The sequence below is a fragment of the Anomalospiza imberbis genome, chromosome 3 (genome assembly GCF_031753505.1).
Source record: "Anomalospiza imberbis isolate Cuckoo-Finch-1a 21T00152 chromosome 3, ASM3175350v1, whole genome shotgun sequence".
Classification (NCBI taxonomy): Eukaryota; Metazoa; Chordata; class Aves; order Passeriformes; family Viduidae; genus Anomalospiza; species Anomalospiza imberbis.
The window spans coordinates 71,732,423-71,756,070 of record NC_089683.1 but is presented as its reverse complement, the minus strand read 5'-3'; the positions used below and the strand labels follow the sequence as shown (position 1 = coordinate 71,756,070).

Genomic DNA, 23,648 nt, shown 5'->3' with positions numbered 1-23,648 from the left:
GGAAGGGAGAAGCAAGGGTGTGTGTTAAATACTCAGTGTAGCTGCCCAGCCTAATTGGATGGAAAAATTGATACCCAGTGAATAATGTATTTCTCCCAAATGATTCTGTATTTCTCCAAATTTTAGACTGATAATGTTACATGGAAAATGGCTTAAGAAGTATTTTCTTCTAATCCTCCTTTAAATATAAGTCATCTTCCAAAAGTGTTGCTTGGGGATTTAGCTGTGTGACTCCTGCTGATATCCCTGGAAGTTTCACGGCTAAAATGCACAAACAGCGCTTTGAAAAAGCCTCTTGCAATCCAACACTGTGGAAGCGTTTGCTGCGTGAGCATTTCTCATTTCTACAACCTGACCTGGTGTTAGCAGCAAAATCTGTGGGGGACCTTAAAGTTGGGAAAATGTTGAATGTTCCTCAACTTTGCCTAAACATGCAGGCTGGTACAATTCCACTTCTATAGGTGGTGGGCAATTTGTCCCAGCGTTTTAAATTGAATTGTGGGGGAAGACGACGGAAAAATCACTCTAATTGTTCAACTGACACATTAGTCAGTCAGCCAGGCAAAGAGGCAGCAGCTCAATTGAAAAAATATTCTCTAGTGTGGTGAACAGTACCACTTGGCTCTACTCACACTTGAACAGAGTGCCCTAGAAAGTTGGCTGTAATCTGCTCATCTCCTGAAGACCAATGGAGTTTCCCTTGGGCTCAAGTCTTCAGCAGCCCCTTTCAACCTGCTCTTCATCATGACTTTTTTTCCCTGTTGACTCCCTCCACTACTCTTTTCTCCAGTGGTTTCTGGACAGACTGTCTCTCTTAAGCTGTTAACTGTCCAATAATTGGACTGGATATCTGAGCAGGAAACCTGAGTCATCTTCTCTATTTTCAGACTGTGAGACTCATATAAAATTTCATTCCTTAGGTGTCACAGCCCAGGTTTGTTGTGGTCCAGCCAGTGGACAGTTCCATCTGCCTGTCCACCTTTTCCATGAAGGAGTGGTGAGAAATGGATAGGTGTTGTCTGTAGAGCTGATTAGTTTGTCCTGAGAGTGTCCAGAAGAAGTTACTGCTGCTCTTGCACCTTAGTGAGGTTAAGAGAGGAGGCATAATTCTAATCCTAACGTTGGACATTTTGGAATAGCCTAATAATGCTGTTCTTGCTGCAGATTTTAGGATATTCTGAAGATATGGACCTTGATTTTTGCCAGAGTTGGATTTCTGCCTCATGTCTCCAAAATGTAGGAAATTAAAATTTTCCTTTTCAAGGTGACACTTGAAAAATAATTTAGGTCATGAAGATTACATCATCTAAGCATGTGAAACCATACCTAAAGAACATTTGGTATTAGAAAATGTTCAATTAATCTATTATAGAAGAGTTTACATCAGCTATTGGGAAGTTGTTTCAACATCACCAGAATGACCAGTAAAGTGTCCACAAACTGCTGTCTCAGGAAACCTCACTAGCTTGTACTTAAAAGTTTTTTCTAGAAGTGGCTTAAACACTGCAAGTTTGGTACAGAGAGCAAAACCAGAAGTAAAATTCCCTGTGGTATTGAATGATTTACAGCTTAAGTGAAAGAGCAAAGCTGACAAAATCTGAAAAAGTGGAATTTGAAAGGCAGAGTAGAAACCAAAAAGGAGAGTGGAGGAGAAAATGACACAAACAGCATAGACCTAGGAGTCAGAGAGGGAGACAGCTTGGGTCATATGGCAAATAAAATGTATGAGAAAGAAAGTAGTAGTCAAAAGTCAAGAAAGAGTGTCAATTTCAACAGAAATTGCTATTTTCAGGGAATTTTTTTAAAAGGCCACTGCATTAAAGCATTGTGCTGCTTTGAAGAATGAGTTCACTCATCCTACTTACAATATAGCAATGCAGAGACTCAATATGAAGGGCAAGACCTTTAATTTCTTTCCTTTATGGACATTACAGAAACAGAGGTCTTAGGGTTTAATTCAAACAAAATGTTTTCTGTTGATGCTGAAACTGTCTGCTTCAATCTAGAAAGAGATTTTGAGTAGTAATAAGGCTATTTTTTAAATCATCTTTCTAAGCTAAATATGAATTCTCTCTTAAAAAACAAAAACAAAAGGCTACAGGGAGCTGAAATATTTTATAGTTTATCCAGATAAGTAGAAGATGTAGATTTATGCCTGGCTCTGGTGACCAAAGAGGGTATTGAAGGGAAAAAAGATAAGAAAGAGGAGGGTAGGATCAGTGAAGATTACATGGTAATCTGAAATGTCCTGGAGTTTGTCTTCCATGGGAACATCATTGGAATCCCTTTTTTATTATGCAGCATAAAGTGGTGTGTACAATTAATTTATAAAGTTCTCTTTATCACCCTATGTGAAATCTTATGCCTTTGTTGTGACCACCTTAGCTTAGAGATATTAAAGCTGTTGTTTTCAAGAGCTCTACTGCAGTAGAGTTTTGCACTAGGAAGTTAATAAGAAAACTAGCAAAGAATTTACAGTGTAAACAACATTTTGAAGTCAACCAATTAAATTAATGATCCTGTCTTGAAAGCAGTTCAAAAAACATCTGTCCACTCAACAGTGTACCCTTCTGTCTGTGACTGTGCCCTTCTGGGTGCTCAGGATTAGTAGAAGCACTTAGAGCACGTACATTCTTCTAGGTACATCTGTTTTGCTCAGCTGCAGTAATTCTCCCGCTTACATTGTGTAAATCTCTGCCCCAGCTTTGTATGTAAGGAGCAGAGAGGCTTTTAAGGCATCACTGCATGTTCATGGTCAAAAGCATCATGTTTACATTGATATGTCAGGCATAGCCAAATATTACTTGTGCGTTTAATGAAACTCGTATGCCGTTATGTGCAGGTTGCATAATGTCAGGAGGAAGCAGCTAGGGCAAAGATTATTAGGGATTAAGGAAAGTGATATATTAAAGCTCTCTTGTCCCTGAAATAGCTGCAGAACAGGCTCTGCTCAACTTCTCTGCTGAGCAGCTTCACATTTTTTCTTGTTTAGAAGCCTTGTAATTGCATTGCAGAAAGGATGACTGGTACAGCCAACAGTGGTCAAGTAGTTTACAAAGAGTTTCTGAAAACTTCCGTGTATGTGGGACACTGCTTCTGTGTATCATGGTCTCACTGTCAGCTATTTTTTAAAAAAGAAATTGCTGCTTCTCTGAAGTTTCAAAACCTGTTTTAGATCCTTGGAGGGAACGCAGTACAAAAATATAAGCTAGTCCTATTTGCAGGTAACGTTTGTAAGCCTTGGTACAGGAAGTCCCTGCTTTATTTGATGTCATTTCAAGGTTGTTAAAAAGTAGCTTGGAATTCTGAATATTCTTTCTCAATTTATATTACTTCTAACCTTCAGTATATACCTTTAAGCTCCACTTTGCTTTCTTTAAAATTATCTGAAGAACTGATGTCTTAGCAATTTGTTCTACTATGAAGGTGTTTGTGATTTTCCTTTGTTAGTGATTACGTTGGCTTTTTAAACAATTTTCCCCTTTTTGTGTTGCTTTTCAAAGCTCTTGTGCTTGTATGCTGTTCTCCCTTGATTCTCTTTTAGTAACCAGATTCTACAGCAGCATTTGGGGGCAAATTCCATTTTTGTAAATTTTTTTTCTGTGTTGCAATGATGTGGTTTTGTTCTACAAAGAAGTTTTGTTCTATAAAGAAATTGAACACAATTTCTGCAATAATTAATTCTATTTGTTGAAGTAAAAATATATTATATCCTCTGACTTAGGGCTGTCTCTCTATAGGTGCCTGATTTCTTGCCAATTTGTATGGCCTGACTAGCAAGCATGTTGAGATAGAAAAAGAATAATCAGCAGTATTAAGACTAGCATGATATTTTGCAGAGTCCTTTTAGAAAAAAAATTCTGGAGGGGTTAGAGTGATTGAGAAAAATCTTTGGTCATCTTTCCTTTGTGACCTTAAATTAAGAAGCCAAAGTGGGTTAATGATTTAATATGCTTTTTTTTTAGTTGCAGTTTAGGTACTAAAGCATTAGGTGTAAGACTTGCATATGTGGAAGTTCAGCAGAACAGCCACCTGAAACCAGCTACTGTGTCTTTTAGAAGCCTTGATGTTGTTGAAGGGCTGTGACATGTCCCGTGGTCTATGGCTCATCCATATTAGCTGTAAAATTGAATTGTGATTTTACTTTTTTTATAGTTTGTCTGTCAGACAAAAATGTTTGACCTGTTCCTGCCTTTCATAACATAGGCATTAGGTGTTGTCAGTAATTGTCATGGAGCTGAGCCCATGCATAAAGCCTTAATTGTTCTATGTTGTTTGTCTTGGATAGCTGTATAAAGGGCTCATTCTGGGTCTTTTTATCTTATCTAACAGTGTTAAAATAAATCTTACTTCCAGGAAAATCTTGTGGCAATTCAAGTTTGAACTTTTCTGGTGCCTTTGCACATGTTGAGTCTGGTTGCCTTGTTCGGGTGAGTAATGATTTCCAGATGATGTCTTGTGACTGCTGACAATCTACAGAGGACAAGCTGGACACATGGCTCTCCTTGATGTTCAGGCTTTGCTTTGTGAGGAGAAAGGAAAAAAGGAAATTATTTTTTTGTTGGAGTGTGGAGGCTGAACAGATGGTCAGCAAAGGATTGAAGTAATAGGTGGTAAACGGGCAGAGAGGAGAACCAGGTAGGAGAAAATGTAAGCAGATTGCTCTCTGATACCTCTGCCTTCCCCTTCATTCCTCCCCAGTTGCATAGTAAAGAATGCAAGAGAAATAAGAATAGAAAGTGAAAGGAAACTTTTGTCATGGGTTTTGGAAAAGAGATGATACTTTCAAGACTAAAGTATGTTAATAAGTTGTGTAACAAAGTGTAAACAATTATTCTGGTGGCTGTAGAGAAGCAAGGAAAACAGGATGGTCCTATCCATGTGATGGAATGGGAGAGGAAAACTCAACCTTCACTTTCCCATAGGAGACTTCAGGAGCCTTCATCCCCTGAGGATATTATTGGTGAAGATCTCCAGCATTCTTCCAGAAGTGGTACTATACAGTCACTCTGGAGCTAGAAATTGTGCATGAATCCATGTCCTATCTAATTTTAAATAAAGTTAAACCTGTCTGCAATGAAGAAAACCTTTCTGGCTTATTTATGTCAGCAGTGTAAAGCAGAGAGAGAGTTTCGTTTGAGCACAGATTTCCCTGAAGTGAGGATGTTGTCATCCGGTACCAAACACATGCAGTAGGAATGGTTTTTTCCCTGGTTTTCTGCAGCCAATTTAAAATTCCATTTAGTGCACTCCAGTAATTTGTAGCTTTTGAATCATTTGTGGAAAAGTAACCAAACCTGTGATAGGGGATCTGCACCTAGCCCGTGGTTACTACAGAGGTGGTACATGCAGGGCAGAAGTTGGAAGGCCAAGAGGCTGCTTCCAGACCTGGGGCTGCACAGGTGGGTGGTCTGGTGCTATATGCTTTGTGACTCTCCCTACTCTCTATATAGTCTCCTAAAGTATAAAGGCCAATTTTTTTTCATGTTATTATGAGCTCTGGTGACTGCTGGGCCTACTGCCCCTTCAGTTTAGAATCAGTGTGCTTGCTTTGATACTGGGTAATAAAACAATGCATAAAATTTCAGCTGTTTTTTTTTTTTTTAGGTAAATTATTTACTGAAAGTAATTTGCCTCCTTCTGCCTGCTGTCTCCCACATGTAGCATGGAAGAAATCCCTGTGTCAGGTGTGACAGATTTTTCAGAAATTTGAAAGAAACTCAGAAACCATGTGAAAGTATGGTAATTCTCTTGAATGTAGGCAATTTAATCATCACAGAATTTGAAGGGTCACCTGTCTCTTTGGATGAAAAATACTGCATGCAACGAAAAAGGTTCAGGAGGCAGATTCTGGGAATGTCTGTTTCTCAAATGTACCTTTTTATGCAGGGTGGTTTTCCCCTGCTCCTTGTCACCTCTGCAAACCTTTGATGCCTTGCTCAAAGACAGAATTGTCAGTTGTTATAGGCAGAGCTGCTGGCACCTCCTGTCATTTCTCTTTGTAAGATCTATTTTCTGTTTTTTATTTCTTTGTCAAACTTCTGTTCATTCTGAGATTTTCCATAACTTATATCTGCCCTGACATCTAAATTGAGAGCAGAATGTGGCTTCTCTGTTAAAATCAGTATCTTCTGTATGCTCTCTATGTTTAGTTGTAATTTTTTGTATCAAAGGCAAGGTGCCACTTGTCTTATTGCATGCTCAAAATCATTGTTGCACCAAGGTCTACAAATTAAGCCGTCTGTAAATATGCTGAGAACTTTGACACAAGCAGAAGGAGCATTTTTTTTTGCCTATTTCTGCTGTGTGTAAAATACTATCATTTTTCCAAATGACCTGGAAAAACTTGGCCAAAATTGGCCTTTATGTGATCTCCTAAAGAGAGGAAGATGTTTCTCCTGGGCTTGCAGTGCCCACCCATTCCCAGCATGTCTGGAGGTTAGACTACACTTCCTCCCTTTCAGGATGTACCAGTGTGTTAGGGAGAAATTGGAACAGTAGACACTCTGTATCCAACAGTGCCCATAGCTCCAAGGGGAACTTCCTGAGGAAGGCGAGTTGTTCACACTGTTTCAGTCTTTTCCTGTTTCAGTGCAGTATTAGGGGCAAAATGCCATTCTGTCCTGTGTTCTGCCACTTTTATATTTCTCTATTACTCTTTATAGATTTTTATTGCTTCCCAAATTTTTCCAGAGTTAGAGGGTATAAAGTGGAAATATCCTATAAGATTTTAAATGTGAGATTGAGCAAAGTGTTTTAAGATAGTGATACTCCAGGTGGAACCTTTAGTTGTTTGCTTCTACATATCAGAAGTGGTGCCCTATAGGATCAGAGCAGTTGGCTGTCTAACACTGGAGAAAAAGGTGATAGTGATGGAAATCTTCACATGGACAATATACTACATACTCCATCCCTCTGAGAGCTCTGAAAGCAGTGGAGTGTCATTTGACAGTGGATCCCTGAAAGCCCCTTCTGCTCCTGTGGGATGAGATTATGATAAGATCAACATTACTGAATCACCCAGTTGTTGTTGCAGACTCTTTTCCATCCAGAGGGGCTGAGGCTGTCTAGCAGCCCTGCATGGTGCAGCCCTGCTGCATTCACAGATTTCAGTCCCAGCAGAACTGCTGCTCCTGAGCTGCCTGCCAGTGCTATGCAATTTCTGTGGCAGGACAGTATCCTATTCTCCAGGCCAGCTGCTTACAGTAGGAGGGAAAAACCTTGTGATTGAGTTATGGAATCATCTCCAATTAGGCAGAGAATATTTTTAATTCCATCAAGTAAGATTGGGTTGTGTCTTTAAATGTCTGGCTTTCATTTCTTAGATGTTCAGTACAGATGTTTGTGTTTCCAGTTCACCTTTATGTAATGTTTCTAATTGCAGAATAGTCAGTCCATTTGGACTCCCAAATTTTTGCCACCTCATCTCTGGTGGCAGTAGTTTCCTCAGTTATTTTGTGCTGTGTTGCAATGTTATTCAGAGGATTAGTGCATTTCTTGGAACAAACCACAGTTACTGGAAAAGACTGATAATAACTACGTTTCTCAGTATTTACTTCATTACTGGATGATAGGGAACCAGCATAGAATTTCATTTGCCTTTTTAAAGTATTTGCACTTTTTTAATAAGGCACTTATTTTTATGCCTTTAATTCTGACCTTTTCTGTTCTTTCTACTTGAGTTCCTTGAGAACAATGCATAGGAGAGTGGCCATTGTTCTTCACAGAGCTTGTTCTTTGGGATTTTCCCCTGTCTGTCTGCAGGATGCAAAATTCCTTACCATTCTGTAATCCAAAATCTTGTTACTGGGGCTTGATAAATCATCTTGACATGTAGTTGGGAAGCTAAGATGTCATCTCAGGTGTCACTCTTTTCAAGTGAACCTTTAAATATATCAAAGCCATTCTTCAGTTTTTCAGACCCCAACTTCATACATTAATGTAGTACATCTTTCATGACAGAAAAGATCATAATTATTTGCATAGAATAATTTTCTGCTTTCATTTTCTCTTAGTATTAATAACAATTTTTACATTTAAAAAGTATAGTGACAGGAGAAGCAACATGTCAGCCTTGTTCACACCTAATTCTGTCCCCAGATCAATGTGTGTCTATGCAGTTATTTTTATTTTTATTCCTAGATCCTTAAGTCAGGCAAAAATGTCATTGAAGTCAGTGGGAGTTTTACTCTACCTAATATAATACTTGATAAGGAACATTATGCTTGTGGATCAGAAAGGCTAATTTTGTAGGTATCAGGCTTGTCATGCAGGCAGGTAATGTCTGGCAGTTCTTTTTATGCTGGGTGTTGATGTAGGAGCGATTGCATCTCTTCCAGCCTTTAATTTTGTGTAAAACTATGTGTCATTTTTCATCCACACTGTCTATCCATAAATAAAAGAACAAGAAAAAGAAAAAAAAAAAAAGAAATAATACCTTCTAGGATGGAAAGGAAAAACTTTACTTCAGACTTTGTATCTCTTGGACTCGGTGAATGACTTGTCTGGTAAAGAACTACTGATCTGTGAGAACAAGTGTGATATTGACTGCTATTTTTTAAACCCTTATTCAATTCTAAAGATTTATTTTTCTGAGTTGCCAAGCATTTACATCTGGACCATCCATATGAACACTGGGTTTGAGGTATGTCCAGTCAAATACTCAGGTATTACAAAGTTTTAGAAAATACTGATCATAGAATCCAAAGCATATCTCATAGTCCATAGGTCTTTTTAAGTTCAATTTTGAGGACCAAAGAATAAAAGACTGAAGAATAAAAGTAATGATACGCTTTCGTGTGCTGGCTTGAATAATCTCTGTAAGTAATAGAAACAGCATTACTCTACTGGGACTGCTTTCAGATGAGAAATTACATGTAAGGATAATTTAAAGGAATGCTACGTAGGTTAATTATTGAAAGGTATTTATGCAGCTTCTAAAATGGCAGATTTACATTCTGTAGCAATTAAAAGGCCACCACAGGAGTTCACTGCTGCTCCTCTGTTCTGTCCAGAACTGATTCCAAGACTGGACTTTGCTGCTGTTAGAAGGAAGAAAAATTTAAGATAAAATAAGGGAAAGAGATGCTGACTCATTTTTCTTCAATTAAGACTTCACAAGAGAAGTTTATTTTTAGTCTTCGCAAATAACCTGGTGTTCTGATCTTCTGTGAGTATTTATACTTCTTTATTTTAATAGAGAGTTTATACTTCTTTATTTTAATAACTCCCCTCAAGGCCAATATAAGCTAAGCATGTAAATCCCCAGAGAACTGATGGAAAAAGGCAACCCCATTCACTTAAATGTAAAAATAAACCATTTGGCAGGCAGAGAAGAATCTCATAAATTATTATTTCTTTTCTTTCTCTGTCATCTAGTACTTTCTTGGCCAGATTGAAAGCACATATAGTTTCCAGTTTGCATGTTTTTGCTTTGAAGTGATGTTGAATGGATTCATTAAATTAGAACAAAAAATCTGCTAATCTGTTGCTTGTCTGCTATTTCGATGGATGACCTAAAAGGCTGAAGTGTTTGTTGCATTGCTGTCTGCAGTTTGTTGCAAGGGAAGTAACCTTAATCAGATTTTTAAGATATGTTTTCCTTCCAGCAAAATCTACAGGTCACAGCTTTTCCAATTACATGGAGAAGGCGGCAAGGAGACAAAGCTAGTCTGGGGAGCTTTCTCTTTCAGCAGCAAAGTTTGCATTTCTTTTAATGTAGTTAAAACGTTTGACAGGAGAGAGTAGGGTTTAGTGATGTGAGGTGATTTCCAAATGAGTGTTAGCTTTTTGCTGACCTACTTTTGACTAGTGGTGTATTCTTGCCCATTACTTTTTGTCATTGAATAATGCTGATATATTAAGCTGTGTGCTTCAAGGGCATTGTGAAATTGCATGTAGGGGCAGGACTGAACTGTGAAAGTGCGAATTACTCTATCAGATCAAACCCAATTAAAAAGTGACAAGCACAGCAGGAGAAATTGAAAGCAAGGTTTATCTTTCATGTAACGTAAGAAGTCACTATATCGGTTAGAAACAAAGTGAGTGTGAAACAGATTCTCTACCTCTTCTCATCCCTCTCCAAAAATTAATAATACCTGCTGACTTTATTATCCGAAAGAATAAGGCCCTGAGTTGTAACAGCTCATGTTGAAGGACACTGTGACAATGGCAAGAGAAGGGGAAATACAGCACCCGAACACCTTGAAGCTATTTGCTATCAAAGCGTGCACTGGGCCCCAGGTCAGCACATTTGGGGATTGATGGATAGGGAGTTTGCAAGAAGGGGTGGCCATTTTTATAAAGCTGTAGTGTGTCATTAAAGAAAGACTTGCCGACTTGCAGGCTCTCCACAGTTCTACAGGAAGTGTAGGAATAAAAGCATGGTAAGGAAACTGAGCTTTTACTAAGCCCTGTAGTTGTTACAGGACTGCTACAAGCTAAAGAAAGTTATTTAGTCTCCAGTGCCATTGCAGAAATCCTTATAAACCCTTTTGCATATCATCCATCAGCACTCTTCTAATGAGTAATTGGGCCTGTGAATGTATAAATTAATACAGTTGTCTATGTACAATACAATATTGCAGAATCCTGCTTCCAGACTATTGGGGCTGTGGTGGGTTTGGGTTTTTTGATTGTTTCAGTTTTTTGGTTGTTTGTTTGGTTGGTTTGTTTGCTAATCTAATAAACTTGTATATCAAGCAAAGCAGAAGAAAACAAACATCGAAAAAGTAAACCAACCTTGCAAAAAGCGTTCTATACTTGCCATTGCATTGCAGACAGCTTCAGTGATGTGTGACTGCTGTGTGACCTGGTGAACACCACCTTCTGCAGACAGTTGATGTTACACTGACCCTGATGCTTGCTGCTAATGGTATTACCTCAGTGAACTCCTCCATGTGTACACTTCAGCACAGCTGATTTGGCTAATGCCAAGTTTTCAGGTCAGGCTTTAGTGGGCAACATTCGACTTTGTGAGGGGAAAAAACCCAACAAACACAGAAAGGGGAAAGCACTTGTGTGTAAGCTGTGCTTGGAGCCATCATGTTGTAAGGAAGGTGGGGGAGATGAGTGGGTAAACTCACAGGGTACCTCATCCACGTGGCATGTTTTTCCCATAAAAAATATATTAAAAAATATATATATATAAAATATATATTTGATGTACAGTGAATTAAGACTTTAAAAGAGACCAAGTGATTTACGGTCCTACTAGATTTGGACTTTGCAAGCAGCTGTTAGGGGGTAGGGAAGAATAGTTGTCATATTGTGGAAATGGTTATTATCTAAAAGCCTCCATTTTCCTGGAAGAGGTTTACTTTCTACCATTGATGGAGTGCCATTGGTCATTCAAAAGAACAGCTTTGTAGCTGTGTGTTATGGTAAGTAGTCTTTTGGAGTGTCTTCTGGGTGAAGAAGTTGTAGAGACTCAGACGATGTCTAGGTCTGAACTTTAAAAACAAACAAACATACACACAACTATCCCTCCAGACACCAAACCACATAAAACCCCAACCTAAATTTCATAACAATCTTGAGTGGTATTTCTTTTCATTATATAGTGTTGTGGTTTTATCAGAGAAGTTTGATACAAGATTGATAACAATTTAAAAGACTGTTGTGCCTGGACTGATGCATTTATTAGGCTGGCTTACTTCTCCTGAAGATAAAGAGGAGTAATGGGTATGACATGGGTAATATTTCTTTTTTTGTGGGGATTATTTTTTTTAGCTGTTGTCCTTGTTTTTTATATTGTCAAGAGGAAGCTTCTACATACTGTGTGTTTCTTAGTCTCAACATTTTTCTGGCCCAGCCAAGAGGTTAATGCATTTGTTATTGATCTATTATTATAATATAGATACAATAGACTTTCAAGAAAAAAGGGAGAAGACACCCACACTGCAATTTGAATGTGAAAAAGATTAATGAAATTCTTATTCCTAACTGACATGTGTAAAACATGCAGGTAAGAGATGAGTTGGTTTAAAAAAAGAAAACCTCCATAGAACTGTACAGTTATATCATTACCTAACTTTGGCTTTTATTTTGCAGTGACCAGCATAAAAGAAAATGCTGAGAAGTACATGGAGATTCTGGAGGATAAACTACATAGGTAAGGATGGTATCATGAAAACCTTTGAAATCTTAAAAATGCTTGTACATGCAGCATTGATATGCATAAAAGTGTTAAGGAGCTTGCATTAGAATAATACCAAAAATAGTTCAAAGTAGGAAATACCATATGTGTTAAGAGCTCTGTTCATGGCTGCATTCAGCAGCCTGGCAATGGGTACAGGTAAAAGAAAGAATCACTGCGTTCTCCAGTGCAAAGGGCTGCTCTGGAGCAGCAGTGGTCCAGCCTGAAGTATTGGGGATGTGACAGCTGGGTGAAAAATCACCCTTCTGCTCCTATGCAAAGGCCAACACTGAGCAGGGCCAAAGAATCCCTTAGCAGAGTTCTGGATATCTTTAGCAAGTAATGACAGTCCATATAACAGTTATGAAAAATGCCTGTTTGGGGTACTGCAGAGAGCAAATACAAACCAAGACAACAATAGAGATATTTTAAGAACTGAATCCTAATGCAGAATTGACAGATTTTTATGCCCTTTTTTTAAAAAAAAACAAATGCTGACATTTCTATTTCCTTCTCTTGCTGTGTGAAGAGGTGACCCCTCTGACTTTAGGATTCTCCTTGAAATATGGTTAGCAAATATTACAGTGCTGTTGTAATAGAATCTTCTAGTGAGTGAACTTTGCCCTGAATGAGTAGATGTGTATTGAAAAGGGCTTTCATGGTTTGTGATTGGAGTTTGTGTCTTAATAAAATGTAATCCACCAAATAAGCACCACTTCCATTTCCATTACTGAGCAGATACAATTAATAAATTCTTCCCCTTGCTATTTTTTGTTGTATTGGTAGAGAGGTTTCTATATATTTAGTTTTGCTCACTCATACTTTTGAATATAGAAATATTTATTTTACTCAACTCATAAATTTAAAAGATATTCAGATCTGAATGAAAAATGATGGAAAGAGACCTGAAGATCAAGCTTTGTTTCTGTGTGCTGCTTAACCCTCTCTTAACAACATTTTTATTCCGTGTACTTCAGTCCATAAGTTTAAGATGAGTCTTAAGTACTTTGTGTATAGTCTTTTTGAAAACTGTACTGTTTATTAAAAAATAAAGTATAGCAATATGTTTGATGCTTCTAGAGTGTATGAATTTAATTGACATATCAGGCTCACAAAAGGATGTAAATTTCTCTTTAAGTGTTAAACACTTAGAGAAGCTGTATGTTTGTTTCTCCTTCCAGAGGTTTATCACATAGAATTTGCAGGTCCCAGATGGTGAAGGTTCAGTTCTGAACTTGTTTTCCAAGATGTGTAAATGGTATTAGTCTAAAAATAGCTCAAGTAATTAAGAGCTAAGAATTTGTTTGAATATGATGGAAAGAGAAAATCTTTAATGTTTTTATCAGAAGGAACTTCCCAAGATACTCTGTTTTGAAAAATATTTTAATTTTATGCTAATAAGGTGGTTATAGATATTTGTTTTTTATAGATTCTTTGTAGTTTCTTTAAGTAGTGAGCTGCACTTGCTTTACAGCTTGAGCAATAAAATAGAAAAGCAAGCAAGAGCCCAAGAGGCTTCCCCAAACCCTGCCCCTGCTTAGAGCAGTAACTCTCTTGAGTTTCTCTTTTTTGGTCTTCATATAGATGCTCAGATTACTCATTTGTATATATCATAAGCTAAAGAAAGTCTCTCTAAGGAAAGTTTAAGGACTAAGTTTTAAGATTACATTTTAGAGATAGAATTTGCATCTGGCTTGTGGATGCACTTTTGGGGAGGCTCTTGAAACCAAAAGAGGATCAAGTCTGGGTAGCATGAATTCAAATAAGCCTCTAAAGCTTATCTCCAGATGAAACCTGTAATTTTGCCAGGTAATGTTTCAAATAGAAACAGCCTAGATTCAGAACCCTTCAATTTAAGATACATCTTCGAAGTAGAGCAGAACTCTTAAAAATGTCATTTTTGACCTCTTTGTAACAGAAGGAAAAGGAAGTTAATGAAGAAATCTCTTAACAAAAGAGCTTTAATGAAGATTCAAGTTTCAAAAAATCAATTTTGTCAGTTAATTTCCCTCTCCCCCTCCCTTTTCACTTTTATTTTCTTAAGAAAAGTTTGGAATATATTCCTCTTGTCCTTTTTTTGGCTTTTTTTAATGGAGAGAGGGGAGGGGAGCCTAGCTTATTTGCTGGAATACCTGTTGGGGAGTGGGGGTTTTGGGTTTTTTTGTTTCTTGGTTGGTTGCAATACTTTTCACTGCGACCTAAAAGATGCATCCATTGTCACGTAGCTTAATAGAATATGTTTCATTAGGAATGCTACTCTTTTGATGGCCTTGTATCTAAAGAAAAAATGGGAAAACATGCATTGACAAAAAATGGAAATATGTTCAGTAGCTGATAGTTTCACCCCAAGGAAGGCGAAGCACCCACTAAGTATACAGATTAATTGACATTGTTTTTTCCTGATTTACAATATAGGTTATATTCTGACAGTGGACTGACAGTTGTTGAAGACAGTATCCTCCAATAAAAGAATGAACAAATGGCATGTTTAATAATGCTGCTGGCTGTCTTTCCTAGTCAGCAGCATACATCAAGCCATTCTTCAAGTTTATACATTAAATCGTTGGCTGCTCTCTTGAGAGCGTAAATACTATTGCTTACCTTCTGTTAGGAAACAGGAGATGTGCAAAAGTGGGGAGAGTTAGGATAATAAAAGTGAGTTCAGCAGAGACCTCTGTCTGTGTGAATATCTAAAGTATGAGAAGTTTTGTGTGGGTAACTTCAGCTCATCACTTGAGTCATTTAGGAGAGATTTTACGGGAGAAATTTACAGTAATTGCTCTAGCTCATTGAAATTCAGATGAGCATCTTCTCATGGGACCCTTGTTCTGCAACAGAAAGTGGGGGTTTTGTTCATTTCACTTATTTCTACACCAAGTGAAGGCTTTGCTAGCACTTTATATCATTACCATGAATAAAGCGGACTTCAACCATCCAACTCTTCCAAAAACCACCAAGTTCTGTCATAAGCTTTAGTCATGTAAATGGGTGAGGGTCACAAACCGATCCTAGTCAGAGTGCTGTAAAGCCATTAAAGATTTCATCTTGAGCTGTTAGTGCCTGTGTGTCATGTTACAGAAACTCTGATGTCTGCTATAGGGAAACTGCTGTGCTAAGGCTGCTGAGTAAGGCTTTCCAAAAGGTTTGCCTCTTGTCTATGGAGCAGCACAGGCATGCTTGGGAGTGCCAGATGGTCTGTGGTAATTTTGTGTAACCTATGACCCCCCTCAGTTGTGCTGAGGGCTGTTCCAGCAGCTGGTAGTATCTTAGCAGTGCACAGATAGGACTGAAATGTCATCTTTGCCTGCCTGCCCCCAGGACTGTGTGTTTTCTACTGTGCTTCCAGGAGACTTCACAGCCCCATCATCCCTTGCTGGATAATGATCTGATCTTATTTTGTTTACCAGCAGTTCTGCTGCTGGAGTGTTAAAATGAAGGTTAGACAAAATACTAGGTCCTTCTAGTGACTCATTTAGTTCCTTTCTTCTTCCCAGCTGGTCTAAGTCATACACAGCTGTGAGAACATTAGCTCCAAAATTCTCAGAAGCAGACACTTTATATGTGGTGATGCATTCCTTTATCTCTCTTGGCCCACATGGTGATGACTTCTAAATCCCTTATCATAGCTGCCTCAGGCTGGAAACAATTTTTTTGTACCAGCTGATGTAAAGATGGCATTTCTTGAGCTGAGGGAATTTAATGTGATTTTACTGTTCTCCAGACCTCAAAAGATTATGCTGTGACTTCCATTCATCACAAAAACAGGTCTTTTAAGGGGCTTTTCCTAATTCCCAGATAGGAATCATGAAATTATTTTGGGGCAATAATATTGTTCAAGAATAGCTGATGACAATTACACAAAGATGTTTTATTGAGCTATTTTCTGTGCTATCCTGCAAGAAAGGGGAAATGCATAAATATAACAAGATGCAATACTGCAGTGACTGTACTTTGCCATTGTGTAACGATACAGCGCCTGGTAACTTTGCAAATGTGCGAAAAACCTTTCTTCTTTAATTGACTCTTACTGTTTGTCTTGGGTTCATTTTCTGTTCAACAAAACAATGTTTGTTTTCATATCAATGGTGCCTTTACTTTTGCTTATGGATGCACAGTAGGGAAAATGTGGAGTCTTACTCTGATGTAAGTTGTGCTCATCTGCATGGCTCCTCATTCACTGAGGTGTTAAGGTAGTTGGCATGATAAAGGCAACTTGCATTTATTGAAGCAGCAGAAATCAAGCCCAAGGCTGGTTTTACCTGATCTCATGTGTGGGTTTTTTCTAGGAGTTTCAATTGAATGTCATTTGCCTAGTTCAGAACAAATGTGGCTGCAGCCTGGTTGCTCAGACTGCTAGGGCATGCACATATTCTGTACCAGAAACAAGGGTTTCTTATGCAGGCAGTGCTTTTAAAGCATTTGAGGATGTCATCTTCACTGAGATCCTGCCCCTTCAGGCAAGACATAGGATGTTCTGAGGGTCCCATGCCGTAAGAGGACAAGTCAGGATTAAATGCCACCAGATCACCTTCCAGTCTACATGAAAACGAACAGTCTTAATGGTAGTCTTAGAAGTTACTGTCTTTCCTTATTATTCACTGTTAGCTTACATACCACATGCCTCAGGTCTCCTTTATAAAATACTAAGTTTCAGAAATAGTTTTGAGAGCACAGCTGGGTATGAATGTTCTGAATAGCACAGCACACTAAAAGGACATTGTTTCATACTGCTGATGGTCTTAAAGGTGGTCTCAGAGCACATCAGAAGGACTGTGTATCCTTGCAGATTTGTAGCTCTCTTTCTCTGTTGTTCCTGTATGTATGGAATATTTTGTGGTTTAATTTAACATTGATTATAGAGGAGTAGTTTTCCCACCTGTGTTGTTTGCTTATGATTTGCTTATGAGAGGTCCATTTCTTAGTGAAAAAATGCCTTTGGATGGCAATGGAATCATTTGTGTTGCCTTCTGTTGCAACAAAGGACTGCAGGACTAGGCTCGGTGTTATTGACTTAAGTACTGAAAATTTGGAACATGTTTAGAAATTGATGCTGCGTGAAGTGAATATGTACATAACTTGCCAGATTCATAAATTTGGAAGAAATCTTCTCATTCTCCAGTGACATTTGAAGGTATTCTGCCTAATCATGGTTTGCTGTTCTTTAGAGTAAAATAGTTTCTCTCGACCAGTGTGTAGTTTTATCACACTGGTGGGTACACAAAAAGCTTTCAAACACTACCAGTAATGTCTCATGTTTCAGTAATGTGAAGAACACATTGCAGTGTCACCAAACCCTCATGGGAACAATCAAACACTTTACTTTGGACAATCCCTTCTCCTTGTTGTGAACAATACAGCTGCTTTGTTTCAGTTACCTTATTTTTCTGTCTACATATTAGAGGCTGTCATGAAAAAAGGACTGTTGTTTCTTAAAGGCTTATGTTTTCCTGATATTCTTTTCCAGCCTGAAAACATCAGCTCTTGTTGTATGTACATACATGTATGTATGTACTACATACTACTTACTTTGCTGGGCAAATGTTATGATACTACAAATTGAAGGATTATGACTTTCAGCCATGTAACTGGTAACAAGAACATAGGAACTTGTGACTAGAAGTAACATTTTAAAGGTGTTTCTATAGGAGAGGGGAAATTAGGCAAGATCCCACTGATTTTTTGGAACTATTGTAGCGAGGGAAGTTTACTTGCCCAAAATACAAATAAAAGGAGCTGTGAATATTGAAAAGCAAATTGCTGAGTGTGTTAGTTAATAATTTACAGGTGATTTTTTGGTTGCTATATTGACCCAGTCTTATTTGGAAGATACGTCTTCTTTTTTTAGTAGTTTAGGAAAGTTTCACAGTGGTGAATCCCAATTAACAAAGAAGAAAAATTTAAGTATTCTTTCTTGTTCTATTTTCCCCTCTGCTTTAAACGTTGTACGCTTTCTTTTTTGCTGTTCTTTAATTGCTCTGTCTTAGAAAGGGAATTTTCTGATTCTCTTGCTCTTCCCTTTATTGTGGCTCCTCTGTCTTCCTTCCTTGGACTTGTCTATTTCCACTTTTTGCATTTTATTCATACCTTTGTTTTATTTCCAACTTTATCCCTTAGGACACCTATTTTTGCCTATCTCTTTTGTGTTTCATGGAGTAGGAGGAAGTTGGATAGTAGGAATATAATAAAGCACTTTCTTCACAGAAACCCTGTTCTCACCTTTAAAGCACATTAGATAACTTTTCAAGCTGTCTTATTCTGCATGACCACAGTGCAGGTTCTCACCAAATATCCTTATTCTCTTCACAATCACTTGCATTATATTTTAAAATGTTTGCAGTTTCCTGACAAAGTATAGCATCTTAGAAGCGCTTAGTAAATTTAAATAATGTCAGAAGAAATTTGATGGTGTTGCTTCACAGAAGTGGATTAGCCTAGATTAAGTGGCTCTGGAGGAAAGGGGGGAATCTTCACTATGCCTTTCATTTCTGGTTGTGGAAAGTGTAGCTAATGCCCACAGAGCATGTAAAAGGAAATCGTCGCTATAGAAGTGCAGCAGATTAGAGTTTCTAATCATGTTTCTGCAGCATAATGTGCGTTTTATCATCAGTGTTATCTGGTGCCATGTGCTAGTGGAGATTCTTTGATAAACTCATGTCTGTGCCAGGATGGAACTCTCTGTTCCCAGCCTTGAGCTTGTCTTTCAGCCCTGGCAGAACTAATACCTATCTACAGATGAAATGCACGTTGCACAAGCAGTAAAAATGGAGGGCAAAGAATGCAATCTGCTTCCTGCACCAAGTCAGAAAAGATATAAAAAAAAAAAAAAAAACCAAAAACAAAGCAAAAACCAAACTGAAAAACACCCTCACTACCGTTTCTGTCTGTGGCATCTGCAAGATAGGAGATAATTGCATTGATGGAACCCACCATGCCTTTTTTGTCAGTAGCAGGAATCTTCTGAATTTGCAGTGATAAAACTAATTTTTTCCTACAGGGCAAGGTGAATGTTGTTTTATAGCCTAAGGAACCATCTGCTGGTTTAAAGAAGTGTGGAAGGAGATTTTGCAGAAAGGGAGGGATGAGATAGGTAGGTTTTTGAGCCCCACAGTACTCTGGGGTAGGAGGATATAACACAAAGTTTAGTTTTTCACTTTAAGTCCCAGTAGTATTGCACCAATGTATATGTGTTGCATATAACATTTTTAATGACTGCCTTCTATAAGGAGAAGAAGTGAAGAAGGGCACAAGAATTAAGAGAGCTCAGAAATTGTTACTGTCTTTTTTTTTTTTTTTTTTTTTTTTTTTTGCCTGTTCAGAGATGCTGGGTCACAAATACTGATTTTTAATTGGGAGGTGGGGGACGTGTGGCACATGACCCTACTGTTTGATAAAAAGTAGCAGAGAAAGCTCTGTTCTTTTTAGCTGTTCTCAGCATTGAAACTAGATCTTTTTAGAAAAAAAAAGGAAAAAAAAAAAAGAAAAGGTCAGATTTGAGGCCAGTTTCCAGTGCCTCAGAGCTTTAGAAAAAGCAAAGCACATGGTTGAACAGCCTTTACTAACTCCCTGTCCATATTAATTCAGGTTTCATCCAAGGCTTTTTCCAAGTTACTGAATTAACATCAGTAGTTAGTGTGCGGCATTGTCAAAGACAAGGTGACAGGGGATTTTGCTGCTTATTCATGGAAAATCTTGCCCTTCTTTCCTCTAGGCTCTTTGTCTTCCATTCATTTTATCCTTAGCAGAGCAAAAATTGTCAGAGGGCAAGGCATCTCCCCTTCTGAAAACATAAAGTATTGCCTTTGCTTGAAAAGGAAATATGATGAAAGTTCACAGCCTCTCTAGCTGGTTAGCAATTGTGTATTTTGTTAAGATTTTGTTTTACTCTGTATGCCTGTTTCTTATGCTGCATTGTTCTGGTGCTGGTCAGTGGTGCCTGCAAAGCTGCAGTTCACCACTTTGCTGAAATTCATTAGTGTCACAGTCTCATAGTTTAACCCCAGGCAGCAGCCAAGTCACACACGGTCCCTCACTCACTCCCCCAGCAGCGGGATCGGGGAGAGAACAGGAAAGGTAGAAGTGAGAAAACTCATAGGTTGAGATAAAGACAGTTTAATGGGGAAAGTGAAAGCTGCACCCACAAGCAAATCAAAACAAGGAATTAATTCACCATATCCCGTGGGCAGGCAGGTGTGTTCAGCCATTCCCAGGAGAGCAGGGTCCCCTCACACAGAGCAGTTAGTTACCTGGGAAGAGAAATGCCATCAATCCAAACATGCCCCACTTCCTCCTTCTTCCCCCACTTACATATACAGCATGATTGTTATATGGTCTGGAATATCCCTTTTGTCAGCCTGGGTCACTTGTCCCATCTGTGTCTATCCCCACCTTCCCTGCACCCCTAACTTCCTTGCCAGTGTGACAGTACCAAAAGCAGAAAAGGGCTTGGCTCTGTGTAAGCCTTGCTCAGCAGTAACAAAAACATCTTGATATTATCAACCCTGTGCTCAGCCCAAACCCAAAACACAGCCCCATACCAGCCATTGTGAAGAAAATTACCTCAGCTAAAACCAGCACACACAGTAGTCCTCGCTGCTGCAAACTCTTGCCTCATTACGAGTAAGTAATTCTGTATCACTTTGCTGCTTTGGTGTGCTGAGATTTTCCTGTTTTGGAGCAAAAGTAAACTTTTTCTTGTCTTTTCCTTAATCTCTTGTGCTCTTCTTGCTTGAATTATATGAATTTTATTAGGAGTTTAAAATTCATATTAATATTTTTGTTTGTTAATTAGTGATACTTTTCAGTGTGGAGACGATCCCATTTTATGAGTGGTGAATGTCTACCATGACTGACAGCAGGCATAGATCCTTCCTCTTCCCCAAGAGTAGATCCTTCCCTTGGCTTTTTGACTTGGAAGCCTGTACAATTTCTCTTGAAGATATTGGTCCTAATGTATGTTTGCATTAATGAAGGGAAGATTGATACAATGAGCTTTGGTGGTTTGTTTTTAATAGTTTTCCATTCCCTATGCAAAAATGCTTTGGCTATGACATAATATTTTTATAACAGCTCCACTGTGCTTCACAAAGATTATTCAGCCACTGACCTCATCCTAGAATTTTCAGAGGGAGTTTGAAAATGAGATCCAAGATCAACAATATGAGGATGTATGTGCAGTGTGCTGTGGCTGCTGAGGAGTTAAATTTGGGCACTGTGTCAACCTAAAGGACAGTGGTTTCATCATTCCCTTCAAATAACAAGGAAAACATGCAGCAGAATATAGTAGTGTTAGGTGAGAGGCAGTCTGAAAACTAGGGACTGAATTTGAGAAATTGATAAAAAATATCCCTTTACACAGAGAACTGTTTCCAGTAATTTTATGGGATTTTTTCCAGTCTTACTGAGAAAAATAACTGTAAACTTCAAAGTGTTTCTTTTTGTCCTAGAGCATCACCTGTGCCTTGCCCAGCTCTGCCCTGCTGTTGACTTCTCTGTGAGCTGATTTCATGCAAATCTCAACCCATCTTAGCTGTGAAGATATGACTGTGAGGGGAGGGAGGGATAGCAAAGCTGTTTGTCACCTCTGGGTCCATGGTATTAAGCTTTTGCTCTCTTACCAGGTGCTCTTGGTGGCTACATCTAAGTGAATACATGTAGTCAAAAACAGCTGCTCCCTTCTGAACTTGGCAAGAGAAGTGTTGGGAGGTGGATGTGTATTTTCCTACTGCTACTGTTTTCCAATGCATCTCTGAAGACAAGATTTGAAACCAGTTTGTGCAATTACAGAGGCTTTGTCATCTGTCTCAAGTGGGATTGTCATCAACAGTAGTAGTGGGTGTAGAGCAGTCAAGGAAGATGAGGATGGATGCCTGACATCATCTGCCTGCTGTCCAGCAGTGCTGCTAAATCCTCCTGTTCTGTCCTTGGATGATACTTTGCACAAAGCCCTGGCTGGCCAGTTAGATAGAAACAATGATAATTAAACAAGTAGAAGATAAAGTATTGCCATCTGCATAGCAAGATGCAAGGAGTATGAAGATGTAGGATAACTATTTTGCATGCAGCTGGGACAGTCTTTCCTACTAGCATTTAGAAGTTTTCAAATTTGTTTCAGTTTCCCAGTTTGCTACTGGAAGTGTACTTAGAATAGCCCAGCAATTCTAAGTGTTCTGTCAGCAGCAGTGCAGGGTTTTTGTAGCTAGCAGGGTCCAGCCAGGGAGGATCTGCAGACCTTGCCCTTTTGTCTCTTGCTCTTTTTGATCCAGAACAGGATTTGGCTCCTGAACCTCTATGACTCTGCAACTACAGCAGGTCATATGGTGCCCTTGGATGTTTCAGAGGAACTCTGTAAGCACGTGGCTATTGACATCAGTATTTGGCCAACACGCTCGTTTTTCCAGGTGTGTCTTCCTGGTTACAAAAGCTGAATTTCAAGGTAAATTCCTACATGATGACAATATATCATCTCCCCAGTTGTATCTCTTCTAAAAGGTTATTTCTTTTCCCTGTTTTTTGATCATTATGTATGCTTAATTCCTGTTTGGTCAGTGGTACACAGGATGATTCATATCCCCAAATTCCCTTGACAGTGAAAGTCTAAATCTCTTATGCTTTCAGAGAAAGAAGTATATTTTTAACTGTTTTATATCAGAGAACAGAGGTGAATAAAAATGACAGGAGAATTGTGAATTCCTTCTATGTGCTTCTTAGCACTGTGGTCAGAGAATGTAATAAGCAATAAGAGATCAGGCTCATTATTCTAATTGCTTTGAAATAAGAACACATTCTTCTCTTGGTATAAATAGCCATTGCTGCTATTGCAGCAGTGTGGATTTGTGGCAGCTGAGAATGTGGCCTCAGTGCAAACACTGTGCTTTCTTCCTGTGGCATACTTTTAGAAACAAATGTGTTCTCTTGGATTAGAACTGGTTGTGACTTTGAAAGCCACTGAATGACTTCTGTTTTAGAGGAGGTCACTAGAAGTCGGATGCTCTGTGGGGTTCAAGCTCAAGAAAGTATTGAGGCCTTTGTAGGAGCTGAGCTGAACAGAGCTTAGATGGATATGTAGATACTGAGATGCATGTTTTTCAAAATTGGGGCCTAATTCATGCCTCTCCTTTAAATCTAATTTGGGATCAAATATTAAATAGTGCAGAAAAAAATCTCATTCCAGCAATTCCTATCCAGCCAAAATTAATGACATTGTGGGGCCTTGCTGTTATTGCAAGAGCCAAAGGCAAGCAGGATACAGACTGAATTATCAGAGTTAGTGCCAAACTCGAGGGTGTTTTACCAGATTATGAATAAGGTGAATGATAAACTAGGGTTGAGAAACTGACTTTATGTGAACTGCTGAATAAGAAGAATTCCCTGGTAGCTTTCTGCTCATCTATCAAAGTTAAGTTTTATAGTCTTAGAATAGATTATTTGTAATAGATGTTTCAGTGGAGGTAAGGGCAGAGGACCATTTATTTTTTTAAAGAGAAATAAATAGCCCTGAAAGCAGGTAGTAAAT

The 23,648-nt window shown here is 38.5% G+C and overlaps 1 protein-coding gene across 7 annotated transcripts in view; it reads left to right on the top strand.

The window, feature by feature from the left end:
- DISC1 (DISC1 scaffold protein) overlaps positions 1 to 23,648 on the top strand; it is a 189,059-nt gene that overhangs the window by 133,578 nt on the left and 31,833 nt on the right. For 5 of the 7 annotated variants that reach the window (XR_010997384.1, XR_010997383.1, XM_068185075.1 and 2 more), the window contains one exon: positions 12,052 to 12,112. Coding sequence is in view for 4 of the 7 variants with exons in the window: in XM_068185075.1 (XP_068041176.1) it covers positions 12,052 to 12,112 (61 nt within the window). In the remaining 3 variants the exon portion in view is untranslated. Of the gene's footprint in view, positions 1 to 4,356; positions 4,431 to 12,051; positions 12,113 to 21,753; positions 22,083 to 23,648 lie in introns of those variants that run through there. The other 2 variants (XR_010997385.1, XM_068185078.1) reach the window with 2 other exon arrangements.